The following is a 26,130-nucleotide window of genomic DNA, read 5'->3' as shown; positions in this document are numbered from 1 at the left end:
CCAGCATGAACGGGTGCCTGGAACAGTTTAAACAGTGGAATTTGGCAAGGCGCCGTGCTGTTCAGAAGCTAGACCCCGGTGCCTACAAGGGTGAGGCATGATCGGCTCCCGTGGACCCCCATATTCTCTACCAAGAACGGCAAAGCCGGGTCCTGCTCAGGCTTCAGCCGAGCACACCCTGACAGGCAGAGCAATTATCCTTGCCCCCTTTTCTCAATTCCTGTTGCAGGAGAGCGAGAGAGAGGCACGCACACACTGCTCTCGCCTGCCTGATCACACCCATCTCAGCCGACAAGACAGCTGCCGATAAACCCACCGGCTAGACTGCTAACCAAGGGGAGAGAGAGAACGAACTTGCAAGAATTGTTTCCTGGATGGAGCGCCTTGAGGGACGGAAAGAGGAGCTTAGAAACAAGAGGTCAGGCTAAGCAGCCGAGTGATTTAAAAGAGGAGCAAGAGGGGGAGCCTGCAAATGGAGAACATACTTCTTGGTTGTACTGACATCCGTTTAATGCACACATTCATCAATACAAGGAAAAGGTGCACCAAGAGTTCTCCAATTTAGGCTTCTGCCTCTCCGAAAGGAGGGGAAACACACAAGCGTGCGCGCGCGCACACACACACAGACCTTGTTTGCTTCTTTCTTCTGAAACCCTGAAAGTCTAATCGACCAAGCAAGCCAAAGGTGGTTCTCCTCACCTCCACGCCACCTTGAGAAAAGAGAGAAAACCTTTCTTCTCCCCTCCACCATAAAATGGGTTGACGGTTAAACCATAAAAGACCGTTCCAAACCAAACTCCTCCAGGAAACCGAGGGAGGGACCCTTTCAGCAAAAAAAAACAGCCTCATGGAGAGGAAGGTCCGCGAGGCAGACGCAATGTTAGAACCAGGGAGAAAACAGACCTTCAACACACGCCAAAAGCCCTCACGGGCCACATCTTCTGAATTTAGCAGGGGCGCCACTGGCGCTGGTCCGCCAGGCTATCCCTTAAGCCGAGGCAGGGGTGACGGCCTCCTTCCACCCACCCCACAGAGGGAAGCCAAGACTGAGGGTCTCGGGGAGTTCTCTCCCACCTGCCAGCTCCACGAGAGCCAAGGGGAAGTGTTTAAGGAGAAAACACCACCCAAGCTGCCCACAGGACAGGCCATTTAAGAGTCCTCTTCCCACCCAGGAGAGAACGGCAGAGACCCGTTCCCCAGTCTGGGGCTTCCAGATATTTTGGACCATACATCCTATGGGGCAGGATGATGGTAGAGGTTCCTCTCATCTTGAGATCCTCCAAGGACCCATGCGGGCAACACGGAGGTCACCCGGCGGCCACGCAGGTATCCATGGGATGCATCCACCAGCACAATCACCCCTTCCGGCTCACATGCCCCAGAAGAGGACAGATGAAGCCAGATCATCTGATGCCAGAGGTGCCTTATAGGCTGTGTATGGCCATCCTGACCAGCAGCCACAGAGAGCCCTCCCTTTTTGACAAATTCCTTCTCTTTCCAAGCTGTCCCTTGGGGCGGTGAATTCCACAGCTTAACAAGAGATCCACGCACACCCCTGCCCCTTTGGCTTGGATCCCCTTCCTGACTGCAACCGAGGAAGGAAAAAACAAACAAACACCAATTTTGCCTCTCTGGAGACCGAGGACCACTCAGAGCAAGCTAGGTGAAGGTAAATCCTGAGGAGGGCGGGGGGACTCTTCCCCTGAACCTGCCTGTGGGATGGCCCTCCTCTACCCTCTCAGAGAGAAGGGAGTTCTCTGCTTCTCTCGGTTTGGCAAGAGATGGTTTAGGGCGGATTGCAACGTAGTTGGAGATCCGTGGCACTTTCAGGGTCCCCATCGTCCAGCCCCAAGGAAGGGCATGAGAGAGGAACAGAAAGAACCAGGGTTGTTCTCTGCCCATTTCCGTCCCACAGGCATCCACCTCCTTCCCTGTGTCTTCCTGAAAGCCCCGGGGGCTCTCTGAGCGGGCCTCTCCTGACCAGGCAAGCCACCTCCCACCGACGGACAGAGAACAAGCCACAAAGAACAGGAGCCACAGGCGAGCCAGCCCTAGGCCAAGGGCTTTGCTGCAGCCACTGCCACGCGGGCCACCCTGGACCCTCAGGATCAGAGGGTTAGCGAGGCAGAGTGCACAGAGAGAGATTAGGGCAGACCTCCGGATTCCCTAGCTTTTTTCTATTCCAAGCCAGCAGCCTCTCACCCAGGCCACTCTTCCTCCGGGAACCATCCTGGGTAATCACCCCAAGCCAGCCGGCGGATTAACCAAAACCAGAGACAAAGCAGCAATCCTTAGGAGCTGCAGAACCAACCTGTGAAATGCGTCTGGCAGAACAATTAATGAGGCAGTTGCTGGGTTTTGTTTCAAGGATGGCGCTGGGCGGGGCGGGCGGCTGGGTATTAGCCTAGTTCCTTCGCCTTGTTAAAACGGCCTCGAACGCTGCATTTAGAGTTATCTGGGGTTCTGCGTGCCTCTCGGCCGCCTAATGCCAGCCTTTGGAAATGAGAGCTAAATTGCTTCATTTATCCAGCCTGGAGCAGTGGGAGATTTATTTATTCATTTGCACAACACTGCACTTGAGGCATAGAAGTGGGGTGGCAAGGCAGAAGAGGAGCCAACCGGAGAAGGGGAGGAAGAGGAGCAAATAACAACTAGTCCAAAGCATTCGGGGCACAAAAGGGGCATCGGCTGCAGAGAGGGTCCGTTTGCCCTACTTATGTGGGGTCCCGAGCTAGTTTGTTTATGGGCTGGGTGGCCTCAACCCACCCCTGGCGTTTGGTCGTCTCGGGTGCCATGTGAGGAGGCAGGGGTCTCTGGAAAAGATAAGAACGCTGGGACAGGGAGAAAGCAGCAGGCAAGGACAAGAGGGATGGGCTCCCTCAAGGAAGCCATGACTGTTGAGTCTACAAGAACGGAGAAGGGCTGTTGAGGACCGGAAATTTAGAGCTCTTTTATTCATGGGGTCACCATAACTCAAGAGGTGACTTGACAGCGCACCAACAACCAGAGACAAGCAGTGCGCCTCTTTTCCCCCACATTTCCCAGGTGCCATTTTCTAATTTTCTAAGAAGGAATAAAGCAGTTATGATTGCTTTAGAGGTGGGTTCTTTTCAACACCCTTCTCTGACCTGGGAATCTCTGCATAGAGTAGGATGACCACCACCCAGCTATTACCGGGAAGGTACCAACATGGGTAAGCTAGAATGCCACACTCTGACTCTCCCCCTCCACCTCACAAGGGGAAATTATCTAAGTAGGCGTCCTTCAAATTAGGGAACCAAGTGCCGGGGGGGGGGGGGCTCTTGATCTGAGGCCTGAGAAGGGATCAAGGCAGGAGGAACCTGGCAGATGGCTCCCCCATCTCGGCTGATTCTCCCGAAATACAATCCACACGACAGCCCACCTGGGGTGGGGAGAGGGGAAAGCGACTTGCCCGAAGCCCATGAAACGGGGAGTCAGGCTGTGCAAGAAGGAAAATGACCCCGTTCATTATGGAGAGAGATAATTCGAAAGCATCTTAGGAGCAAACGAGAGATAAAAATGAAGCCGTGAAAATAGAAGGCTGGGACAGCGCTGATGTTATCATCTCCCTGAGCTGACGACTATTCATGTAATAGGGAGTATAAGAAATTGCTCTCCTTCACCCATTTCCAGTCAAGATTTGCCAAATATATACACATGCACGCTCTCTCCCTCTGTGTGTGTGTGTGTGTGTGTGTGTGTTTGGGGAAAGAGGAGACAGAGCACACGAGGGGTTTCCATGTGAAAACAGCTGCTTCAGCCGATGTGACCTACAGGACAAGCTAGTGGTTTCTGGTTTGGACAGCCTTCTCAGTGCCTGCTGCAGACCCGAGGGCCCCCCTCCTGTGGGATCCAGGTTTCCCTGACCCTGCTGAAATGAAAGGGCAAGATCACCCACACGCTCCTGAACCACACATAGGGTTCTTCTGGGCTTTTGCTGGGTGGCTGCTGGGCGCCAGGCGTGGCAAGGGAGGAAAGCATATGCGGAAGGGGGTGGAATCCTGACCCAGACCGCCACCTCCAAGCCAAGGTTGACGATACACACAGCTTTTCTTGGACACAAAGGTAAGGAAGGGAGAGAAACACGGCACACGACGACAGGTGGTCTAGCCCGCTTTGGTCCACAAGGTTGGTCCGCAAGAAACCCCCTACTCTCATTCTCTGGCTACAGACCATAGAATTATGCTAGAGTGGAGTTGGGAAGGGGGCTTCGAAGGCCATCAAGTCCAACCCCCTGCTCAAGGCAGATCCGAGAGATGGTTGTCAAGTGTTCTACGTGACTGTGCTTTCACTGACTGACAGAAAGCAAGAACAGCGGTCAACCGTGTACTCCAAGGGCATTCATTCACACCAGAAAGGCTTCGGAGGTCAAGCCACTGCACAAAATACACCCTACGTACAGGACAGGGACGTGAGCCAAGAGACATGCTTTCATTGACGGGTGCTGCAGCAGGGGGTGGAAATGGCGTCCCTGAGCTGAAGCCAGAAAACTGCTCTCAGGAAATGTGTTTTAGATTAACGTGGTGAAGAAAGTCCACTCTAGCCCCACAGCCTTTGGAGTTACAGATGCTAGAGCACGCATGGGGAGAGCCCCCAGGCTTGAGCTGTCTGGACGGACCATCAGAGAGAAAAAGCAAGCGAACGAATAAATAAATGAATGCACCATGGGGGAAGGCAACGCCTCCTCGTCTTGTGTGCCATCACGAACGCGGACCAGAATTCGCGCCTTCTCCCCAGTTTCTACTAGGAGGGTGGTGGGAGAGGGACGGATCAAACCTTGCCACTTATCTGACCGCCAAAGAGACACAGTAGGGTCAACGGCTCCAGAGGAAGGGCTAAGGCCAAATGAAGGTGAATAAAGAGAGGAAACAATCCTAAACCTTGGTGGCTCAGCAACAAACCCTCTCCCAAGAGCAGCCAGCAGGACCGTCACGGAGTGGGCTGTTCAGACAGATTTCCGGAGGGGGCCAGGAGCAGGTGCGGAGGTGCCGCTTGAGAAGTCCTCAGGCAGCGTGGGCTCGCCCCTACCCCTTCCGCATGGGGGAGCTTGGTCTTGCAGGCCTTGTTCTTCCTCCCCTCCGCGCCCGCCTGGATTTTGCATGCACGACTGGCAGCCAAAAGAAGGGGCAGATTGGCTGAGGGACACATCCAAGGAAGCCAGGTGCCAAGCGGAGCCCCACAGAAGTCTCTGCCCAGCCACCTGGAAGGGCAAGAGAGCTGTCAGCTGCGGGCCAGATCTAGCCTTGAGGGGACCCTCAATGGCCTGGGCTTGGATGCAGATGGGGCCTGGAAAGGCCCCAAAGGGGAGAGAGGTTACTCAGGTCTGTAGGGATGCTTATTTTTAGAAGAGGGGGCGGTCACCAGGCTCCCGAGGATGGCCTGGTGTCAAACAGAGGCTCCACTGCCTTCCAGCCAGAAGGCCCAATGTGATCTCAGTTCCGCCAGAAGGGGCTGGCGGGATGTGAAAGAAGCACCTGCTTTTCTGCCATGGGCCCTCCAGTCAAACCTTCCCTCGAACGGGGACGTCCAGACCACGACACACAGAGATGATTCATACGCCCCATAGAATGTTCCTTCGTAAAATCATGGTTCTTAAATCTCAAATATTGCTTTAATACATTTATACAACATTTTAAACTGTCTTTATTTAATAGTTCTAGCCGTTGTGACGTGCCCTGGGGAGAAAGGTGGCAAAGAAATAAGATAGATAAATAAACGGGACAAGTGTTTTCAGGGGAAAGGATGGAAGTGGGCTGAGCCTCTAGTAAGCCTCTAGTCTTCAAACAGGAAAGCTCTGCTTCAAATCTTGTAGAGCCACTGTAGCGGCTTGGTGCCAACACTACCAGACTGGGGGGGGGGGGGTTTCAAGAGGAGAAGGCAGCTTTCTCATATCAGGTATTTACTGGTCTCGTCTGGCCTAGCTGGAGTTCAAGGTGAGAGCTGAGTCAACTAAACACCAAATATATATGTATATACAAGAAGAAAACAGCACACGGGGGGGGGGGGGGAGAAACTTGTAGCAAGACCCAAAAGAGGAAATGATTTCACAAGGTGCTAAGAAAGCAAATTCCAAACGGAAAGTGGCGGACGGGGGGAGAGGAGAAAGGGAAAAGCAGCAGCGTCTCAGTGTTATGGCATTCTCACGACATGACAAGCTCCGTCACGAACCAGCACCGAGCAGCCAAATGACGCTCAGATTTGAAGTAAGGCAACAAACAATAAAATAACTCACAGAGTAAGCCACAAGGCGTTACTGGTTACTGACCGAGACCAGCCTCGGCGTGCTGAAAAGGGAATCCGGTGAAAGGGCTTCTGATGCAGTGGGGTGAAGGGGTGAAAAATGAATCCTGATCAGATGCGGGCAGAAAAGGACCCGAGAAAGCCTCTCAAGGTAGCGAGGCAAGAAGTGAACGGAAGGAGGACTGGCGGGTGGGGATAAAGGACAGAGGTTTAGACAGGAAGCTGCCCCAGGAGACAAGGATACATGTGGGTCAGGAGGGAGATGTTCTTGGGCTGAAGGTCTCGGTTCATATTCCGAAATCAAGGACTCTCAAAGCAACACACTCAAGCTTGGGCATGAACCCCACGCAGCTCGCTTGCCTTCACAGACACTGGGAATGCTGGTTCGTAAAAAGGCATGCGCTCGCTCCCTGCTGGAATGGAGAATGGAGTGAAGAACAGGCAGACAGATACAGAGAGAAGGGAGTTCGTCTCCGTTCGAACCAACAAAACAGCCTGCCTGTTTGCCCTCGAGGCTCTTCCCAAATGCCCAAGCTGGCATGGCCCCGTGATTAGAACGAGCATGGCTTTTAGTCCAAAACATCTGGAGGGCAGAATGTGGTGGGGAGGCCGGGCTTTCCATCCATTAGACCAGTGGTTCCCAGTCCCCGGTCCCCAAATGTTCTTGGACTGCAGCTGCCACTGTTACGGGTGAAGGTTTCCGGGAGTTGCAGTCCAGGAAAACCTGAGAACTGAAAAGGTTGAGAACCACTGCATTAGAGGAAGTAAAGGGGAGCCGTGGGGTCCAAGCAAAATAAAATCCGAATGCAAAAATAGGCAATACCTTTATAGACCGCTAAAAATCATCATATGATAAGCAAGCTTTAATGGAAGAAAACCCCACTCCATCAGGTTTGTATCAGTGAACTTAAAAGTCCAGAAGGTCATGGCAAGATGGATTTTTCTGGAAAGTTGCTCTTAGATGTAAACTGTTGGTCTTTTAAGTTCTTCCACACTGATACAGACCTGATGAAGTGGGGTTTTAATCCATGAAAGCTCGTGTATTGTGTGATAATTATTTTTTAAAGCAATCTGCAAAGGTATTGCCTATACTGTATTTGCACTTGCGTGAGAGGAATCTATTAATGGAAAGATCTAGTCGTTACAGGGAAAAAAAAAAACGCCTGATTATTCTGTTCCGTTTATCCTCATTATCTACCCATCTCACTGAGTAAGTTGCTCCTTCCCCTATTTTACAGAAGAGGGAGGAAAGATCAGAGATTCTCTTGCCTCCTACACAGGAAGTGTCCCTGCTTCCCCTCATCTTACTGCTTCTGTTTCTGTGGAACTCTGCTCCCTGCCTTCCTGGGAGGAAAAGAGGGCAGGTTTCTCTCTGTACCAGCTGACCTGCGACCTTTAAGGAAAAGGAGGAGAAAGAACCTCACCAGGCAAGATCGCGCCCCATTTGCATGACAGACGAGGCACACGCCAGGGCAAATTGCATAGCTTAAATCAGATCGTTTGAGAAGACCTATTTTGGAATTCTCTCCGGAACCACCTGCTTCTGTTCCCAATGGCACACTTGCCACCTTTAAACCTTCTTCTAGCTGAAGAGCTCCTTCCCGGCTAATGTGACGCTTGTCTGACAATTACGGCAGAGCGCGCCTCTAATGAGCCGATCATTAAACTGCCCTTGTGTGCGTTTGGGAAGCAAGGCCTGGTCAAGTCCCGCTGTCATTAGCGGCGCTGTTGGTCCGGTGAGTGATTAGTGCTACTTGCCCGCAGGCGCAGGTCTCATCGCTCAGTGGCGGTTTGCTCAAGTGTACAGTGGCAAAGACCATCCTGGCTACCATCTCTCTCTGTAGTTACATTAGTGAGACCCAGAACAAAATTAGCTAGGTTAACATATGGCGTCTCAGTCTGCCCTATCTCAAAGCACTGTTGTGAGGAGAAAGTAGGCCAAACTTCGAACTTCCCGAAGGAAAAGTGAGATTGAAACCTATGATAGAATCATCAAATCCTTGAGTTGGAAGGGGCCACTCAGGTCATCCAGGCCAACCTCCTGCTCAAGGCAGGGAGCCAAAGCAAAGCAGATTGGACAGTGGGTTATCCAATTTTTCTCTTGATTGCCTCCAGAGTTGGAAATGCTCACCACCTCTCAAGGTTAAGGGCTCCATTGTTGTACTACTCTAACAGTTAGGAAGTTTTTCTTGACATTCTACCAAAATCTGGGTTCCTGTTACTCAAACCCATGGTGGTGTGTCCTGCACTCTGGGAGGATGGAGATCAGATCCTGCCCCTCCTCAGTCGGACTACCTTTCAAGTCTTTGAAGAGCGTTACCCTCTCTCTCCTCAGTCTTCATTCCACAAGGCTAAACATACCCAGTTATTTCAGCCTTTCCTCCTACGGCTGAAACACAGAGATAGGTAGGAAGGCAGACCAAGAGATAATAGACAGCTACAAGAGGGATCAGGATACTGAAGTTACTATTTCTTCATATCTCCTACCTCAGGCAGAGCCAGAGCTTTCAACCTTCAACAACGTCTGCTGCTTTTGCAGAGAGGGACCTATGGCATATTTTCCAGGCCCATCTTTCTTGGAAAAGTCCACATTTGGCAACCACGGTAAACCGGTAGGCGGAGAAAACAGGATTGTTAGGCAGACACACGAAGGTTGCTGCCAGCATCCCAAAGATGGGTCATGCGTGCCAGAGGTGATCAACAGTCGCAGGAGCGCATGGGGGTGGCAAGAGTGAAATCTTAGTCAGGGTTATGAAAATGCCTGTCGACTATCTAGAACAGTGGTCCTTAACCTTTGTTACTCAGGTGTTTTTAAACTGCAACTCCCAGAAACCCCAGCCAGCATAGCTGGTGGTGAAGGCTTCTGGGAGTTGCAGTCCAAAAACACCTGAGTAACCCAAGGTTAAGAACCAGTGATCTAGAAGACAGAGTCTCACCACTGGTTTAAATGGATTGGGAACTCAGTCCCTGATAGAGTGCCATCCAATAGGTTAGTGGTCCCCAACCTCGGGCCTCCAGATGTTCTTGGACTTCAGCTCCGAGAAATCCTGGCCAGTACAGCTAATGGTGAAGGCTTCTGGGAATTGTAGTCCAAGAACATCTGGAGGCCCAAGGTTGGGGAACACTGCAATAGGTGACACTGACACACACCCACACACCCCAGCACAGTTGGTGGTGAAGGAGGGGGGGACTTTTGGTTGAAGAACCTCTGGGTACCAAGGTTTGGAACCACTGGTCTAAGCCATGAATAGAATGGGGGCCGACATGCTCCAGCGGCCCTTCGGCAAGGATGTGGATACTATGAGGGGAAAAAAGGAATCCTGGAGGAGGCTGCAAGCAGAATAGCCATGGGGGATAAGAGGCCAGGATGAGGGCGATGGGCGGCACTTCCTTTTCCCTCTCCAACTTCCTTCTGCTCGGACTGCTGGCGCATAGTATCTCTCGCTCCCCATCGCTGCTTGTTCGGCAATTTCACGCTACAGCGCCCGACAATGTAAGCCCGGCGCCTCCATCTGAAGCCGCCACTTCCCCAAATGTCACTTATTTGCGAACACATGGCTAAGCCCCAAATTGCTTTTAATATTAGAGCAGCTGCCCGCTGGCACCGCCCTGGCATTAAGGCCCTCGTCGGGATTTCCATGACAAAAGGGCTGTTGTTATTTTTTTCCTGGGGTCTGCCACAACAAACTGAGGTATTAGACAAGGGGTGGGTGGGTGGGTGTCACAGGATAGACAACGGCCTGCGCCTGTGCTCTCCCACACCAAAATCAGTTTTGACTGGTCATTTTAGAAAAATCTGGAATATAGAGACCATTTGAGACGCAGTATCGGTTTGAAACCCGAGTCTTGGTTTGTCCCACATATTCCACTGAGACCACCGAGTCCCCAAAACACACACACACAGAGAATCAATAAACACAGGCCACCCTACACTATTTCTTCCTTTCCTTTCCTTATTCGCACCTCCCCCCCCGAACTTTATATCCCCAAAGATGAGGATTAAAATAGGGACAGGGAGGTGATGGGAATGCAGTCTTAATATCAAGACGATTACTTCTTATCAATGCAATTAATTAACACTGGGCGGGGGGGGGAGAGAGCTGGATCAGAAAAGGTCTCCGGCCACATCTGCTGCAATTGTGATAAAGCGTCCCTCACATCTCAGAAGCACGATATTGGATTTGGCCCCTTGGGGAACCATGAGCCGTCTTATGTGCGGGCAAACAGAGGAGATCAAACAGGAATATTTTGCTAGACGTCGGAAGCCACTTGCCTCTGTCAGCCGCACCATTGTCTATCATGGTCCTTGGCCCAGGAGAAAGAAAACCAGTGTTGGCCAACCCCATTGTGCCAACTGGGAGCCAGCTAGCCCCCCCCCCCCCAATTCAACCTTTCCTCAGTTGGCCCTCCCTGGGATTTCACACTGTAATTCTGCTCAGCAACAATCGTATTTAGCCAGGGTTCCCAAAACCAGCTCAAGAAGCCAGAATTTAAATGCATTTGGAAAAGATGGTTCCCTCTGTTTCTCCCTATGTCTTTCTTTTGCATGCTGTTCTTAAGAACTCCCAGAATGATTTACAGTTAAGTGGAAAGAAATCCATGGAGGGTTCGCCCTGGAAGAGGAGAGCCTGGAAGAGGAGTGCCATGGAAAGCAGCCAAGTTCTGGGATCAAACAGGAAAAAAGGGATGGTGGATTCCCAAGACGGTAAACCAAGGATTTTTCATTGGGAACCCGCATGATGTTCCCACTAGGCCTCTTTCTGGGGGCAGAGTTCACCAGCCTCCCTCTGCTTCTCTCTGACTAACCAACTAAGGCCCCGAAAAGGCAGGGATTTACCTGGGTGGCCATCTTGCCATAGTCAATCCACCGCAGCGTGGCAAAGTTGGTGGACTCGGCGCAGTTGAAGCCGTGGTTGAAACCCGCGTGGTAGCCATAGGGAAAGGTGATCATGAATTCTCCCGCTTCTTGGGTAATCTGGAAGCAGAGCAGAGAGGAGAGGAAAAGATGGCGTTAGGGCCCAGCAGACAGGAGGAGGAGTTCCAAACAAAGCCCAGAGGCGGCCTTGTGTTCTGTTTTTTAAAAACGACTTCGGTGGATCAGCTTCCCCGAAACAATGTAGAATGAAAGAAAAGGCCTCAACGCTCGGAACACAACACAAAACGCTGGCCAGGCAGGTGAGCGACGCGTTCCCCTCCGGGTGTCCTTGGACTACACCTCCCATCAGCCTCAGCCACCACAGCTCATGGAGAACCCCGTGGAGTTCAGTCCAAACCATCGCGGGAGCACAGCCCTTTGCCAACAGCTTGGCTCTGAGACATGCTTTCTGAGTCTTTGGTGTATCCCTGTGGGGCTGCTAACCTTTCCTGCTCGGTGCTTCACTCGTGATAAGCTCTCAGGAGAAACAACTAATTGTAGGAAAGCCACAAATACAGGGATCCAGGGCTGCTTCAGCCCCTCGTACACTAACCCAGGAGACTAGGAAGGAAGGCTGCTTAGGTTACCCTCGAGTCACAAAATGGTTGGTCTTGGCCAGGGGTTCCCAACCCCGGGTCCCCAGATGTTCCTGGACTGGCCTGTGCCAGTCAAGTGGTGAAGGCTTCTGGGAGTTTGAGTCCAAGAACCTCTGGGGACCCAAGGTGGGCAACGGACAATGTTTACTCCCATGAGCAGCGTGGGCTCCCCAGAGCTTCAAGTTCTAGCCCTGCCTGGAGGTCCCTCATGGTCTCCCATTCAAGTACAGGGGTGCCTCGACTTGCGAACGTCCCGACATACGGTCATTTTGAGTTACGACCAGCTCCGGCCACCAAATTTTGCTTCAACTTGCGACCAGAGCTTTGAGTTGCAAACAGAAAAGCGGTAGGGAAAAAAAGGTGGAGAATTCAAATTGCTAACCGTTGGTTGGCAAAGAGGCTGCTTCTTTGTAACTCTTTTGCCCCAGCAGTTAGAGAGCGTGCGATCGGAGGAGGCTTTGGACTGCCTGGTAAGGTAAGGTGCTGCTTTCTGCTTTTAAAAAACTGTTCTGGGTGGGTTTTTCAGCGTGGTTTCGGGGCGGGTGGTGGGATTATGTTTCTATGCTGTGATGGGTCTTGCAGGGTTTGTTTGCTTTTAGGTGGTTTTCCCCCCCATTTCCGATGGATCTTGCAGGGTTTGTTTGCTTCTTGGTCCCCCCCCCCCATTTCCGATGGGTCTTGGGGGGTTTGTTTGCTTTTTGGGTTTTCCCCCCATTTCCGATGGGTCTTGCACGGTTTGCTTGCTTTCTGCTTTGTTTTTTGTTTTGTTTTTTGCATTTCCGATTGGTCTTGCACGGTTTGCTTGCTTTCTGTTTGCTTTTTTTTTTACATTTCTGAAGAGTCCTGCACAGTTTGTTTGCTTCCCCCCCCCCCCCTTTTGACCGGAACGGATTAATTGCTTATCAGTGCTTTCCTATGGGAAATGGTGCTTCGACTTAACCACCATTTTGAGTAACGACCGGAGTTCTGGAACCAATTAAGTTTGTAAGTCGAGGCACCACTGTACAGTGGGCCCTCGACTTACGAATGGCCGTAGTTACAAACGTTTCGGGTTACAAGCCCGATCTCATAGAAAACAGTGGGCCCTACTTATGAACGTGTGTTTGAATTATGAACAAAAAAAATGGCGCAGGAGGCGGGGAAAGCGCAAAATTGAACTTACAGTTAACCGTTGGCCAGCGAAGAGGGTGCTTGTCTGCTTCCTCGCACTTCCCAGCATTTACAGAGTGGATAGAGACAGTCTTCAGACTGCCTGGTACTGTAGATTTTACAGTTTTAAAATGTCTGCATGCTTGATGGAATCTTTCCTTGCTGTGTGTGTCTCGGTGTGTGTGTGTTGTTGTTCTGAATCTGTCTGGTTAAAATGTGGACCCAGAGGGCATTTTTGCAATGGAGGCATGGGTCTTCCCGGGTAGATTTTACAGTTTTAAAATGTCTGCTTGCTTGCCGGAATCTTTCCTTGCTGTGTTTGTCTGAGTGTGTGTGTGTTCTGAATCTGTCTGGTTAAAATGTGGACCCAGAGGACATTTTTGCTATGGAGGCATGGGTTTTCCTGGGTAGATTTTACAGTTTTAAAATGTCTGCATGCTTGCTGGAATCTTTCCTTGCTGTGTGTGTCTCTCTTTGTGCTGAGGAATTCTGTTGGGAAGAAAGCCTGCTTGCAAGCAGGGTAAAAATGGAGTTCAGAGCCATGTCTCTCTTTGTGCTGAGGAATGTCTTTCAAGGTGTTCTGTTATCTGAAAGATGCTTGTTCCCTCTCTCGTTTGCTGTCCCTTTTCCCCAAAAAAGCGGCCTTTCTTGGCTGAAAATGTGCTTTTCAAGGTGTTCTGTTGAAAAGCTGTCTGTTCCCTCCTTCCCTCCCTCTTTTCTTTCCTTTTTTTAACCTAAGTCATATTAGGTTAAAAGGGAAAAAAAGGGAAAAAAAATCTGCCCCTAGTGGTAGGAACGGATTAACCAGCTTTGCATTAGTTCCTATGGGAACTAATGATTTGAGTTACTGTACAAACCGCTGCTTGACTTAAGAACCAAAAACAGCCGGAACGGATTAAATGGTTTTCAATGCATTCCTATGGGAAATGCTGATTCGACTTACAAGCTTCCTTCCAGAACGGATTAAGTTCGTAAGTAGAGGGCCCATTGTACTACTAGCCGTATCTGATTCTGCTCAGCATCCGAAATGAGACAAGACCGGCCAAGCTCAGGATGGTCTGGTGTTTAAAAGAAAAGCACGGATCTATTCCTAATGACCACCATTTTTGGGGTGGCTGCCCAAAACCATAGATCTCTGCCTCAAAACACAGGAATCTGCTGATCTCCCAAGCAGACACAGGTCAGATTCTGACCACTTGACCTCAGCAGGTGCAAAGTATACTCGGCTCAAAACCGCTGGTGCATTTACAGGGCAGGGCCATCAAAGGCTCAAGGAGCATGGGAGCCTCAATAACTCACCATAGTCCACCACACCAGAAGGCGACTTCCAGGTTTCTGTGCTTTTCTCAGACTGGCTTCCCCAGCTACCACGCCATCACTCTCCTGTCACACCAGCCAAAAATCTAAATAGGAAGGGCTGATGAGGGAATGGCGAGCAGGGCCACCCTCTATGGAATGAGACTGAATGGAAGAGACGTTGAGCATCCCTTGCGCCTGAGGCGGCCCTGGAAGGCATTGGGACAGCTGGACCCTGGGGCTGCTTTGGCGGCGACCAATGTTGTCAACAGACTGGAGAGGTTGCGGGAACAGGAGCAGGTCCTTATTAAGCCAGTGAAGTGGCTGCGGTCTGAAAAACAATTCTTGAGGTCTTGAAACCCTTCAGAGGGAGAAGAGAATGTGCTGGTTGGCATCGCGCCAGAGGGGGCAGGGGTGGGAGAGAGCAGCAGAACAGGCTGGCCTTTCCTGGCATCTCCTCATGGGGCTACGGGGGCCAACAGATGCAAGAACACTTGAGCACCGGTTGTGCAAGCGAAACTCCACCAAAACAACAACACAAAACCCAAACCGGAAGCAGCTCAAAAGCCCATTTCATAGAATCATAGACGAATGCTAGGATCATGGAGTTGGAAGGGGGGCCTCTAAGGCCATCAAGTCCAACCCCCTGCTCGAGGCAAGAAGCCTGATCCAAGGAGATTGGACAGACTGTTTCCAGTTCATTAAAAAGGCCGTGGTAATGGGGTTGAGGGGACAAAACCCAGAGGAGCTTTCTGTTTGGTTTTAAAGTCCAACCAGACACTTCTGCAGAGAGGAATTACAATTTCACCACCCCCTCTGACGGATATGGGGCTGGGGGGTGCGGCCCCAAAGTCCCTGGGGATTTGCTCAAAAAAATGCACAGCAGATGACGAGCCACCCAGAGAAAAGATGGGGAGGCCAACGGCAGGGCCCTAAGAGGCTTCCCGCTGCTCACCAAACCTCCCTCATAGGTGAGAGAAGAGTGAGGCCGGTCCCCGATGCCCAGCTCTGCTCGAACCTGTTCATAAATCAAAGCAAAGCTGCAGATGGTTAAGTTAAGCAGACAGAGAGATTATGTTTCTGTCAGAGAATTTCCATCCCCCGTCTTCATTTCCAAACCCCACGGTGCACATCCTTTCCCACATCAGGGCTGTCAACGTTATCCCACTAATAAATTAAGCGGGGGGGGGGGGAGAGAAACGCAAGGCCTGATGGATAGACCCGGGTAGAAATGTAATAACTGTTGAGGAAAAGCCAGTGCAGGCTGCCACTCACCGCGAAAAGGGGAAAAAAAGGCCTCAAATTTACTGACTTCTCCAAGGCCATCATAAGACGAGATGGAGAAATCAATAGCGGATTACAGAAATACACATTTTTAATTATTAAAAAGCTCAGGGCATTGATCTGATTTTCTTAGGAGAAGTAAATGGCCTTACGGAGATTTACAAAGGCCCAGGCGTTTGCCCGGGTTGAAGCTTGCCTGGAATCGGGACAAAGGGACCCCCAGCGGCCATTTTGAAGACGGAGAGGCGGGAAAGATGCTGGGTTCTATCTCTGCAACATGTAGCATTCCAGCGGATGAGGAACACGGTTTTGTCCTCAGCACAAACAAGCTGGGGGTGGAATCACAACTGCTCTCTGTGGTGGTCTTGCCAAACTGAAAATAATTCCTTGTTCAGACAGTTCAGGGTTTCCCACCCCCAAAGCACTGTATGATTCTCAGCGTGCAATTTGTCCACAAGGAGGACAGGGTCAGAACGGCTGCTGCCGTGTGTTGTGGGCATTTGAATCATCTGAAGCACTGGATGGGTTGCTCACGTCTTTTGGCCACGATCATTCAGCCCTTCTGTACTTGCCGTGTCTTTACATGAAAAGAAACCAGATTCGTCTCTTCGGCGTGAATTTCAGCCACCTTACACCCATGGCTCTTTGACTCACTCTTAGCTGGAGCCAAGGCCTTGGGCAGAACTTAAAAAAAAACCAAATGATCAGGACATTTCATTGTCCTGAATCAGTAAGAAGGAGAAATTTAGAGGCAATTTTGTACCAGGGAGAAGCTGCTTACTACCAAGGAAGTCCTCTCCTGCCCTTCTTTGCTGCCAAACGTGAAGAGCCTCTGAAGTGGAGAGGGACAGCTAAAACAAGTCTTTCTTTTTCCGGCTGGTGTCTTGTCATTTCTCCAGGATGTCCCTAGAATGTTCATTTTTCCCGTCCCCTTCTTTCGGAAGCGGGGCAGTTCAGCCTTCCAAGAGATCCTGCAGCTTTCTGAGGCCTCTCTTTTCACAGGGCAAACGCTTCGATCCGAGAACCCTGTGCCCATTTCCCCACATGGTTACCCTGGAGGGCAGAGTTTCGGCGTGCCCCCCACTGTCTCCACCAGGCGAAGGTTGCCATCTGACCGATGTTTGCTCTCTTGGCCAACACCGCTCCAGGAAAAGCCAGCCCACGCAGTGCCCTCCTCGCGCAGACCGCCTTCTCTGGCATGTGGCGAGCGTCAAAGAGATCTTGTGTTCAGACGCTTTCCCCCGCTGTGAACAGGCTGTCTTTCAGGGCTGTTTGATGTCACCTACTCAGACTGAGTTGAAGAAGACAGAAAACATCCTTCTTTCTCGATTTTAAAGGGAGCGAAGGAGGGGGAGGAGGAGACTAAAAGGAGCTTTTAAGTACAAAGGAGAGAGGCAGGATACAGTTGTGCCACACAGGTCTCCGTGCTGAAAGCTAAAATAGTGCTTTCTTTGTACCACCTGGAAGGAAACCTCAGTCCTGATGAGACGAGTTATGGAGGGTATTTTACAATGAGCTGCATGATATGCTCAAAACCGGAAGTCGCGGAAAGACTAATCTAAAACGGGGACCGTCTGAAACTGGCAAGAGTCTGGCTGGGAGGGCAGATCAGGGCTGACAAACTGGCTGCGATGCTCCCAGACCCGGCTCCCAAGCCTTTTACGTTTTGCTCTTCTGCACAGTCAACGAGGCTCATCGAGTTTATTCCTTTACGACGCAACGACTGGGAAGGGGGGCGGGAAGGATTTCAATCCAGATCTCTTGGGACCCAAGGCCACTACCTCTGTCTCTGCCCCTCTACTGGTTCACTGTTGCCTGCAAAGCCAGGGAACACACTGGCTTTTCTTCACGTAGTATGTGACAGGCCACAACGTGTGGTGCTCAAGCTAATGCTGTTGCGTTTTGCAGCACTGGGGTGGTCCTTGGAGTCAGACAGAATGAGGCCCTTCCCACGGAAGGCGCCAAAAAGACCTTGGGCTGGCTGGAATGCTGTATCTATTCATGTAAGCATACTCCCTGCAGGGACCTTATCACACCTCTCCTGGGATAGACATGCCACACACCCAGCAAATTCATCTTTAGACATGCATTCACACACACACACACCTCACAAATGATCTTGCTTCGACATTTCATTCACTACTGGCTTTGGAAGGGGGGAAAATGAGTGAGTCTTTAGAGCAGAAAATTGAACAAATGGGCCACCCTGACAAGAGTGTAGGAGCCGGGATATTTCATCTGCAAGCAGACAATGGTTCCTCTCTCTCTCTCTCAATCTCTACGTCGTCGTCGTCGTCCCCCCACCCATTACAGCAAAGGTGTGCACAAACCCCTCTCTTCATTTGAAGAGGAGCTTCGGGGGTTTCTGTTCCAAGATGAGACCACAGTCAAAGTAGGGGGCTCGAAAGCAGCCCTGCTGCGGCCTAAGCAATAAAGGGCTCAAGCCAAGGCCAGAAGGGGTGCAGGAACTGGCCCATGCCAAGACCGCTGCCCATATGGTTGGTCATCAGGGTAGCTAGAAATTCAACTGCCCGCTCTTTTCTCAGCTCTGCTTTCCCCTCCCTCCTCTGGCCTTGTTAACCAGCGCTTCCTTAAACTCCTGCCACATCCTTGTGTTAGCTTGGTTCTGTGTCAATGGCTCAATTTCTCAGAGTTCGGAAGCCTGTCTCTAGGTATAGTTTCTCCAGGCTGCAGATTTGGGGGGAGGGGTAGCTCATGTAAGGATTTTTCCCCCATGCAAAAAGGAACCATTCCATGCAGAAAACAAGCAAGTGGGGTGGAAGGCAGGGCTATCACTTCACCTTCTTAACATGCTGGTTTCCGGTGTGGAGGGAAGGTTTTCTATGTGGAAGCATGGAGTCTTATGAAAGGCCCCTGGAGGATACAGAGAAACCAAGCCCAAAGCTAGTTCGGTCCTCCCACCTTATTGCGAAAGCGCCCCACATCTCCATGTGCTGATCCGCCTAGAAGCACCGCACTATAACCCCCTCTGTAAAAGTGGGGTAGGCAATTCATTCCAGCAGCTAAGAGACTGACATTTTTGCAGAGATAGAGAGAGACTCTCCCTCCCTCCCTCTCTCTCTATATCTATATATCAAAAAGGTGATCCTTTTTCCTTTTAAACATCATCTGGATCACACTTCTTCTCAAACATACTGCTGTACAAAACAGTGCAAAAACCAAGCTTCCAGATAGCGGACGTGGGAGGTGAAGGTACATCTGGAGTCCCCTCAACTTCCTCCCTACTTCCTAGTCAGGACTTAATCCTGGCTATGGACCCTTCTCTTTGAGGGAGAGATGCCTGCTTTGGACAGATAGCAGTAGATTTTGCATAACAATGGGCTGAAGGATTAAGCATCCCTGGGCTAACTTTCTCATAAAGCTTGCAGGAGGACCATGCGCCTCTCTCTCTCTGTACATACCCGGTCAAAGGGAATGCTGTATTTCTTCAAGATGGAGGGAGAAATCAGGGTCATCTTGTGACGAAGGAAGGCATCGCATCCTTGAGAGCTGCCGGGGAAGAACCCTGCAGGAAGATTTGAAGAGAAAAAAAAACACAGAGTTACCACCACAGGCAGACAGTACCTCCTGGGAGACACGTGCACCCATTGAGGGCTCAAAGCAAGGGGCAAACCATCTTATACTGGCTCCTTCCCAAAGGAATCACATTTCTCATGAGCCCTGGAAGGGAATCATTGCCTCATCGCCAAGTCCCTGAAAGGTCAAAGCAAAGATTGTGGAGAGAGGGAAGCAGGACCACTCACGTAGGGCTGGACAAACAACGGATCAGCAAATGTTCTGGCCCTCTGAGGTGAAGGTGAAATGTTTCTGAAATGTGCTCTCCCCCCCCCCCAATTAATTACAGCTAGAGGAAGATGATTCAGTACAAAAGACTCAACATTGGAGTGGTGGGACCTTGGCTTGGCAGGCTCCCCAGGTGGCACTGTATCTACCAGACTAAAGAGTGGCTGAATTCATACAGACAGGAAGTGGTCTGGCAAAATGGATTCTGGACAGTATGCAGGCGGACGTTCACAAGAATATCCGTTTCCCCTATGTACATGAAGCTCGTCCATCAGAGAAGAGGCGGTGCTCCCTCTTCCGTGCTAGCTTTCCACACAAGGGGAGATTTTCTTGCTATTCCACACCAGCTCCTCCGTCAGCACCGGGAAAAGCTCTCTAAAGAGCCCGTTTGCCTGACACAACACGACGCTTCCTGTTCCAATGACTGCCAGGGTGGTGTTCGTTTATCCAAGGCCTTAAAGCCTTTTGGAATCACTAGTGGGTTTCTAGGCGCCTTCCTTCCCCCTTGCCTTGTGATACTTATTGTTCAATCCCGCTCTAGGTTGGGCAGAAGAACTTATACTGGCATGTAACGCAGGGACCTGAAACACCTTTAGTGGGTCTTGCACAGATCAAGCACCCTCACTGCGCACCCCCATATGTACATCGCCGGAAAGGATAAGCTACGACATCACTGGAACCGATGCTAACTTCAGCTGAAACGCGCCCCAAGGTTTTTATTCCTGTTTTTTTCAGAGGCCTGCCATTGAGGGTGGGTGTGTTGGCTTCTCCTATCATCACCCTTTCACATAAGTGTGAGTGTGAGTGTCTGCGCACTCTGCAAGGCGCACGGCTGAAAACCAGATGGTGCCACCGCACCTCCTCCAGCAACTGGACAAGCAGGTTCGGTGACAGGGTGACATGCAAATGAACTACAGCAAGAGCCTAATAAGTCCCATTCATTGTCGCATTAGTTCTATTTGTTAACTATCCCAATGAATTTGCTGAGATATGTGAATCAACCGCCTTTTATGGTAAGAAGTCAGGCGAGCTGCCAAAACAGGAGGTTTTCAGTCCCTGGCCCTGAACGCAGAAGCACATTTTATCTGCTACTGAGCCGTTTGCAGAACATAGTGTGATTTGACTGGAAGGGACTGCTCTGTTCCTGTCCTTCCCATGCCCGAGATAACGCCTCTTGGCATCTCCATCCTCAGCTGCCCCTGGAAGGAGAACAAGCAAAAACGGGGTCTGCTCTCCCTCCAGATCTGTGGAGAAGATAGGGGGCAAGGCACGCCACCTCCCACAAGAAACACATTCTCCCCTTTGGCAAGTAGAAAGACAAGCTGCCGGCTTTCTAAAACCCACCTCAGGCGTGAAGGGTTTGGTTTTCAACAACCAAGGCTTCTACAGCCATGGGCAAAACGGATGCAGGCATGCGCACAGGCCAACCTGTACTGCCGAAACGAGCCAAAATTCTGAACCAGGGGTTCCCAGATGTTCTTGGACTAGAACTCCCAGAAATCCTGGCCAGCACAGTGAGGGGTGAAGGCTTCTGGGAGTTTGAGTCCAAGAACATCTGGGACCTAAGGCCAAGAAAGCGTGCTGCCACGTAGGGCGAGCAGGCATGGGATGGTACACTTCAGCCTCACGCACCGAAGTAGCTCCCTTTTTCACTTTTGTCCACAGGCATATCGCTGCCAGGTCAAGAGGCGGCCGAGGAGAGGGTGGGGGCAAAACATAATCCCGCCACTTGAACAACAAAACACTAATTGATGCCACATAATGGAGGAGGTTTTTAAAAGTGCAAAGAATTACCAGCTCCTGGCAACTTTTTCCTCTCACACTAAAAGCATTTCAATTAGAATTATGAGAGCCTCCGCCACCCTGTTCATCGTCCTTCTCCGCAGTTCCTCTTTTTAATGCACAGTTTAAGTGGCTCTCATTAAAGCGACTAATAAAGGAGCACATTTTAAGTGATTAGCACCAATAACGTGGCAGCACATTAGCGGTCCCCTCCATGGGCTTCACCGCTCTCCCAGCGAGCCCATTTATAGCTCCGCTATTCATTTCCCGTATTAATCGCCAGCTCATGCTACGTTTTGAAACATCTCGGGAACAGGGCTGCCTCGGAAAAGCGGGCAGTTGATGCCGGCGGCTGCCCCCACCCTCTCCAAAAACCCTGGATGCCAGAGAGGGAAGAGGAAAGAACAGAACACACCAATCCAGACCACTGGCACGGCCTCTGGAAGTTCAACCCTCGGTCCAAGTTTGTGGAGACCAAAGTGATTCACCCACAAACCAAAACAACTGGCCTTACTTTATAAACACCAAGGGAAGTTCTCTGAGCAGCCGGAGAGGAAGAAAAGAATCCATTTTCTATCCAAATCACTTGACAAAATTCCCCCGCGGCTCAACAAAGGGCAAAGGGTCTCTGACTATATATATAGTGGCAGAGGGTTCTGCAGAGAGTGGTGGGACACAAACTTCAAAGGACATGGAACTGAACCCTAAAGGGAAAACACAGGTGCTTCGTGCTGTTCAGCCTTTGCTTGAAGGAACCCAAGCATAGGTCCACCTGGTCCAGCACACAAGAAGATATACCCTTCTGATCTGCCAAAAAAAAAATCTCCATAAAAATACTCATTCGGCAGCAGTAAGAAAGGGAGGCTTAACTAGACAGCCTTTTTTATCTGACCCAGCAGGGCTCTGTTTAAGTTTTTACCCGATCATCAGGTGTTCAGGGCGGGAGGCGATGGGTAAATTCATAATGGCCTGCTGGTAATGCTTCCCACAGGCGTCCAAAAAGCCACAGCTGGAAAACAGATTCTTAAACACTTCTGACTGGCTGCCTGGTGGCACCTCCATCAACACCACCACGAACAACTCTGAAAACGGTTTAAGCCCCGGCGTTGGATAACGAAGCGATAATAAAAAGAAATAGAAGCAGTGCCACATGCACCTCCAACAAAGGCATCCAAATTCTTCCGAACTACAAAACACAAAACACACACACATGCATCATCTTACGGGCAATCAGGATTTATGGGGGTTTGATGCTAGCTCGAATTGTGGCTTTTGTAAAGCTTGACATACGACCAAGTGAATATAAAATTGCTCCGAAGCTCTCATTTTCCAGTCAGTGGTTTTCAATATGTTATTTCTATTTTATACGATGCCACTAGCATGAAGAGCTCCCCGAGAGACAGGCGATGATGGGCTGCCTTCATCTGAGGCCCTCGTGGTTGTTCTATTTCTTTGACACTATAATTTCAGCCCAGTAACTGGCTGGGCCCTCTCTCATTTGGTCCCCCCCGCCCCGAAAAGGAAATGGTCAGTTAGGTATGTCGGTGAAAGAATCTCAGAATTTTGACAGCGTACGATGAGGACTGAAAATCAGAACGGGAATGGCAGTTGTCCAGAAAGCCTGCACGGCTACACAGTGGATGCTCTAAACTTCCATCAATAATGTGGCAGTATTAATAAAAACAAAGAAGTTGGCTGGAGAGCTCAGGGGTTGAGGTCTCCGGCTGCAGAGCCAGAAGTTGGGAGTTCAATTCCCTCACGGTGAACCCTATGGTTCCCATAAAACCAGCCTGTGTAGCCTTGGGCCAGCTGCACAGAAGCTGCTTCCTCTTTTTCCCAGGCCATGCCCGGCTCCTGAGGAACCACCTCACTCTTCCCTAAGGATGACTCCGGACTCCTCCCTTCTCCAGCCATGAGGGGCTTTGTCCCTTCCTTTCCAAAATCACACCCCAGGAATGCTTTGATTTCCCCCCCGCGTGGGGCAGGAAGGAAGAGGCATCTCAATCACTGGCTATTTTTGACGGAGTGCCTTTTAATTCTCCGCCTCCCCTATTTTCTGAAGAGGTGGAATCAATAACACTGAGAGAAGGGGGGAAAGAAAGCAGAGGGAGATGATCATCCGCAGAAAAGAGACATCCAGGCTGCAACATCGCCAGCTGAAGTGGTGCACGCCTTGTTATATACATCAAGAAGAGAGAACTCCAATAATTATGCCCTGCTAGATCCACAATTATTGAACCTGTAAGCACTTTTGAAATGAAAAATGCCCTGCAATCAATACGAGCGGTGTTTGTATTTAACAGGCCCAATACAAATGCAGGGAGGAGAAATTTTTTATTAGGAAGGCGTCCTCTGCATTGGTAAGGATTCAATCAGCGTCGGGAGAGCAAAAGAGGCCCCATGCTTTTGCCGTACTCCTGGGGGGGTCCCCGAGATCAAAGCCTGCTTTTTATGGGAAACAGGGGTGTGTGTCCATGAATGGATAAGGGGACACCCTCTCAAATCCACTGAGGAACAAGTGATAGGATTAGACTATGATAATACCTCTGAGGAAGGGACGGGTGTGGTAGGTGTTCTAGATGGGCCCACCATTTCCAACCTGGTGGCCAGACAGCCAACTAAAGCAATCGTATCAGACACCTCTTAGGAAGTGCATATTAAGTTACAAAGCTTGATTTTCCCTGCAGCTCCAGAGGACTTGTTTTAACATTCTGAGCTGAATCCAATCGTTAGTCCCAAGCCACAACAGCATCACTGACTGCGTGGGAACATGTCAAACCAAATCTGGCTACAGGAAGCCAGATTTCGGCTCCAGCAGTCTTGCCTGTCCCTATTTGAACATGGGGAAAGGGGTGTGGGAATCCACACAGCACAGCGTCGTCCCCCTCTTTCTCCCCAAACACAGGAAGCCAGATTTGGGCTGAATATCAGGAAACACTTCTTAACTGTTCGAGCAGTACGACAATGGGAGCCATGACCTCAAGGGGAGGTTAGTGAGCGCTCCAATGCTGGAGGCCTTCAAGGGAAAATGGGACCACCCTCTGCCAGATCTGCTTTGACCTGGATTCCTGTTTTGGACTCAAAAACCTCAAGAGGCCTTGTAAAACTCCATGATTCTAGGATTCTATGGAATCTGATTCAAGAGGTCTACTCTAGCTGGGACTAACAAACAGGCTTCCGCATGTCCCCTCCAGGTCTTCCTGAACCTCAAAGGTCCAACATTCCCACGCATTTGTATCTGAAGAACAGAAGGGAATTGGAAAGTTTCCTGCCCAGCAACCCTGGACACAACCCCTCAGCTTCTGTCGTCAGTGAAATTAGTAAAGAGGGCACTCCTTAAAAATACCTTTAGCTTTGGAAGGGATTGTTGCTTATGTTTCTGCTCTTTTATTGTTGGATTATAATGCTACAATAGTTTTTTTTTCTTCCAAATAAACTGTCTGACACATTATTTTGAAACTCTTTGGCGGTTTTTAAAAATGATACACAACTTGATATAAGAGAGTGATTTGAAAAACCAGAACACACAAGGAAGACGGAAAGTTAACACAATTGCTACAGAAGAGATGCCTCCTAAAATGTCAGCCTTGGCGCTTCAAGTAGAAAAACACAGCCCTGCTGACAACCCACACAGATATGTCAAAAGGCGGCCTCAAAATTCCTTCTCCGCTCCTTGCTGTCTCGGCAAACTCTCGTGAAAGTTTTGCCGCCTGTAATGGACCTCTCAAAAATAACACGCCCCAGGCACCCAAGCGTTGTGCTATTGACATTTATCTCGGGTTGCTAGGTACCGCTGGAGCTTTTCCAAAGCACCTGTCAGATGGTTAAACAGGACGCCTGTTTTACACTATTTCGGTGGCTGGGTAAAAACTGGTTCCTTGAATTCCCACTGCGGTGTTACATTCCAAAGAAACTGCAATGTTCACTGTGCCGAGATGGGCAAAGAAGAGGTAACCAGCACAGTAAGCAAGAGATCTGGATGCCGTACCACAAGGATGGGGTTAGACTGAGCGACACAGCTGCTCGCTAGACCACCAGGAAGCCAGGCCTATGGTGCCACTCCAAAACCAAGCTCAGGAAGCTCCTAAGGCCAACAGAATGTGCCCCTTGCTTCTCCATTGGGGGGGGGGGTGTCTGAACACGGAGGCCACTTGCAAAGGGCCATTGCTGTTCACAAGATCACTGAGAAGACCAAAAGGGGATGAGCTGAAACATGGTGCTGGGAAGAGGCAGGGGAGAGGTAAACACCTTCAGCTCTAAGGATCTCCTGCGCTGCGTTTTAAGTCTCGCCCAGAAGAGATGGAAGGAGCCAGCCTTAGAAGCGTGCAAATCCACACCAACTCTGCTAACACACACAGACTAAGTGCCACTGTTAGCGTCATCCTCTGTGCAAGAACCAAAGAGATTGTCCTATATTGGGACCACATAAGCGTGTGCGTGGTGCCTATATTGCTCACTCCTCCCATACAAGACAAATTGCTCTCCTAGAGGGGCTACATTTCCACAGTGCAGGGGCAGAAAACCCAACACCTTGCAGCCAAAATTGTTTCAGGTTGTAGTGCCCCAACACACAGTGGATTAAAAATCATGATTTTTTTTAAATGGCTTTCAACCCCAATTTAAATTTTAAAAAATGACTGCTTTGACTTAAATTGTAAACAAACCCAATTTTTAAAACTGACATTTTTGAAATTTAAACTAGGCGGGTGGGGGAAAACAAGGTTGTTATCACCCCCAAATATCTGGTGGCACTGAGATGCCCTCACCTCCCACCACAAACGAAAAGTACCATATCCAAAGCACTGCAATGTTTCTGCCTCCTGTTTCCATCACTGGGCTTCAGGGAACCCTACATGTACAACCCGGAAAGAGAGTCCTACCTTTGGCCAGTCTCTCCAGCCGCTTGCCGTGTTCCGGAGGTATGGCGTACCTGGCAAGGAAAATAGACAAGGGCAGTCAGCAAAACTGAGCAGCGAAAAACTGGAAAGTTCACGTTCCTGGTCACTCGAGATTTCAGAAGAAGCTGTTTTTTAGGGCTACTCC

The 26,130-nt window shown here is 50.3% G+C and overlaps 1 protein-coding gene across 2 annotated transcripts in view; it reads right to left on the bottom strand.

Moving 5' to 3' along the window:
* The window catches only part of KDM4B (lysine demethylase 4B), a 121,473-nt gene that overhangs the window by 49,118 nt on the left and 46,225 nt on the right, over nucleotides 1–26,130 (bottom strand). For both annotated transcript variants that reach the window (XM_078378873.1, XM_078378874.1), the window contains exons 6-8: nucleotides 25,968–26,017; nucleotides 18,924–19,027; nucleotides 11,099–11,236 (exon numbers count right to left, since the gene is read on the bottom strand). In XM_078378873.1, the coding sequence (XP_078234999.1) occupies nucleotides 11,099–11,236; nucleotides 18,924–19,027; nucleotides 25,968–26,017 (292 nt within the window). The remainder of the gene's footprint in view (nucleotides 1–11,098; nucleotides 11,237–18,923; nucleotides 19,028–25,967; nucleotides 26,018–26,130) is intronic.

This window comes from Pogona vitticeps, chromosome 7, assembly GCF_051106095.1.
Source record: "Pogona vitticeps strain Pit_001003342236 chromosome 7, PviZW2.1, whole genome shotgun sequence".
Lineage (NCBI taxonomy): Eukaryota > Metazoa > Chordata > Lepidosauria > Squamata > Agamidae > Pogona > Pogona vitticeps.
The sequence above is the reverse complement of the archived record's forward strand: the minus strand, read 5'-3'. Positions and strand labels throughout refer to the sequence as shown.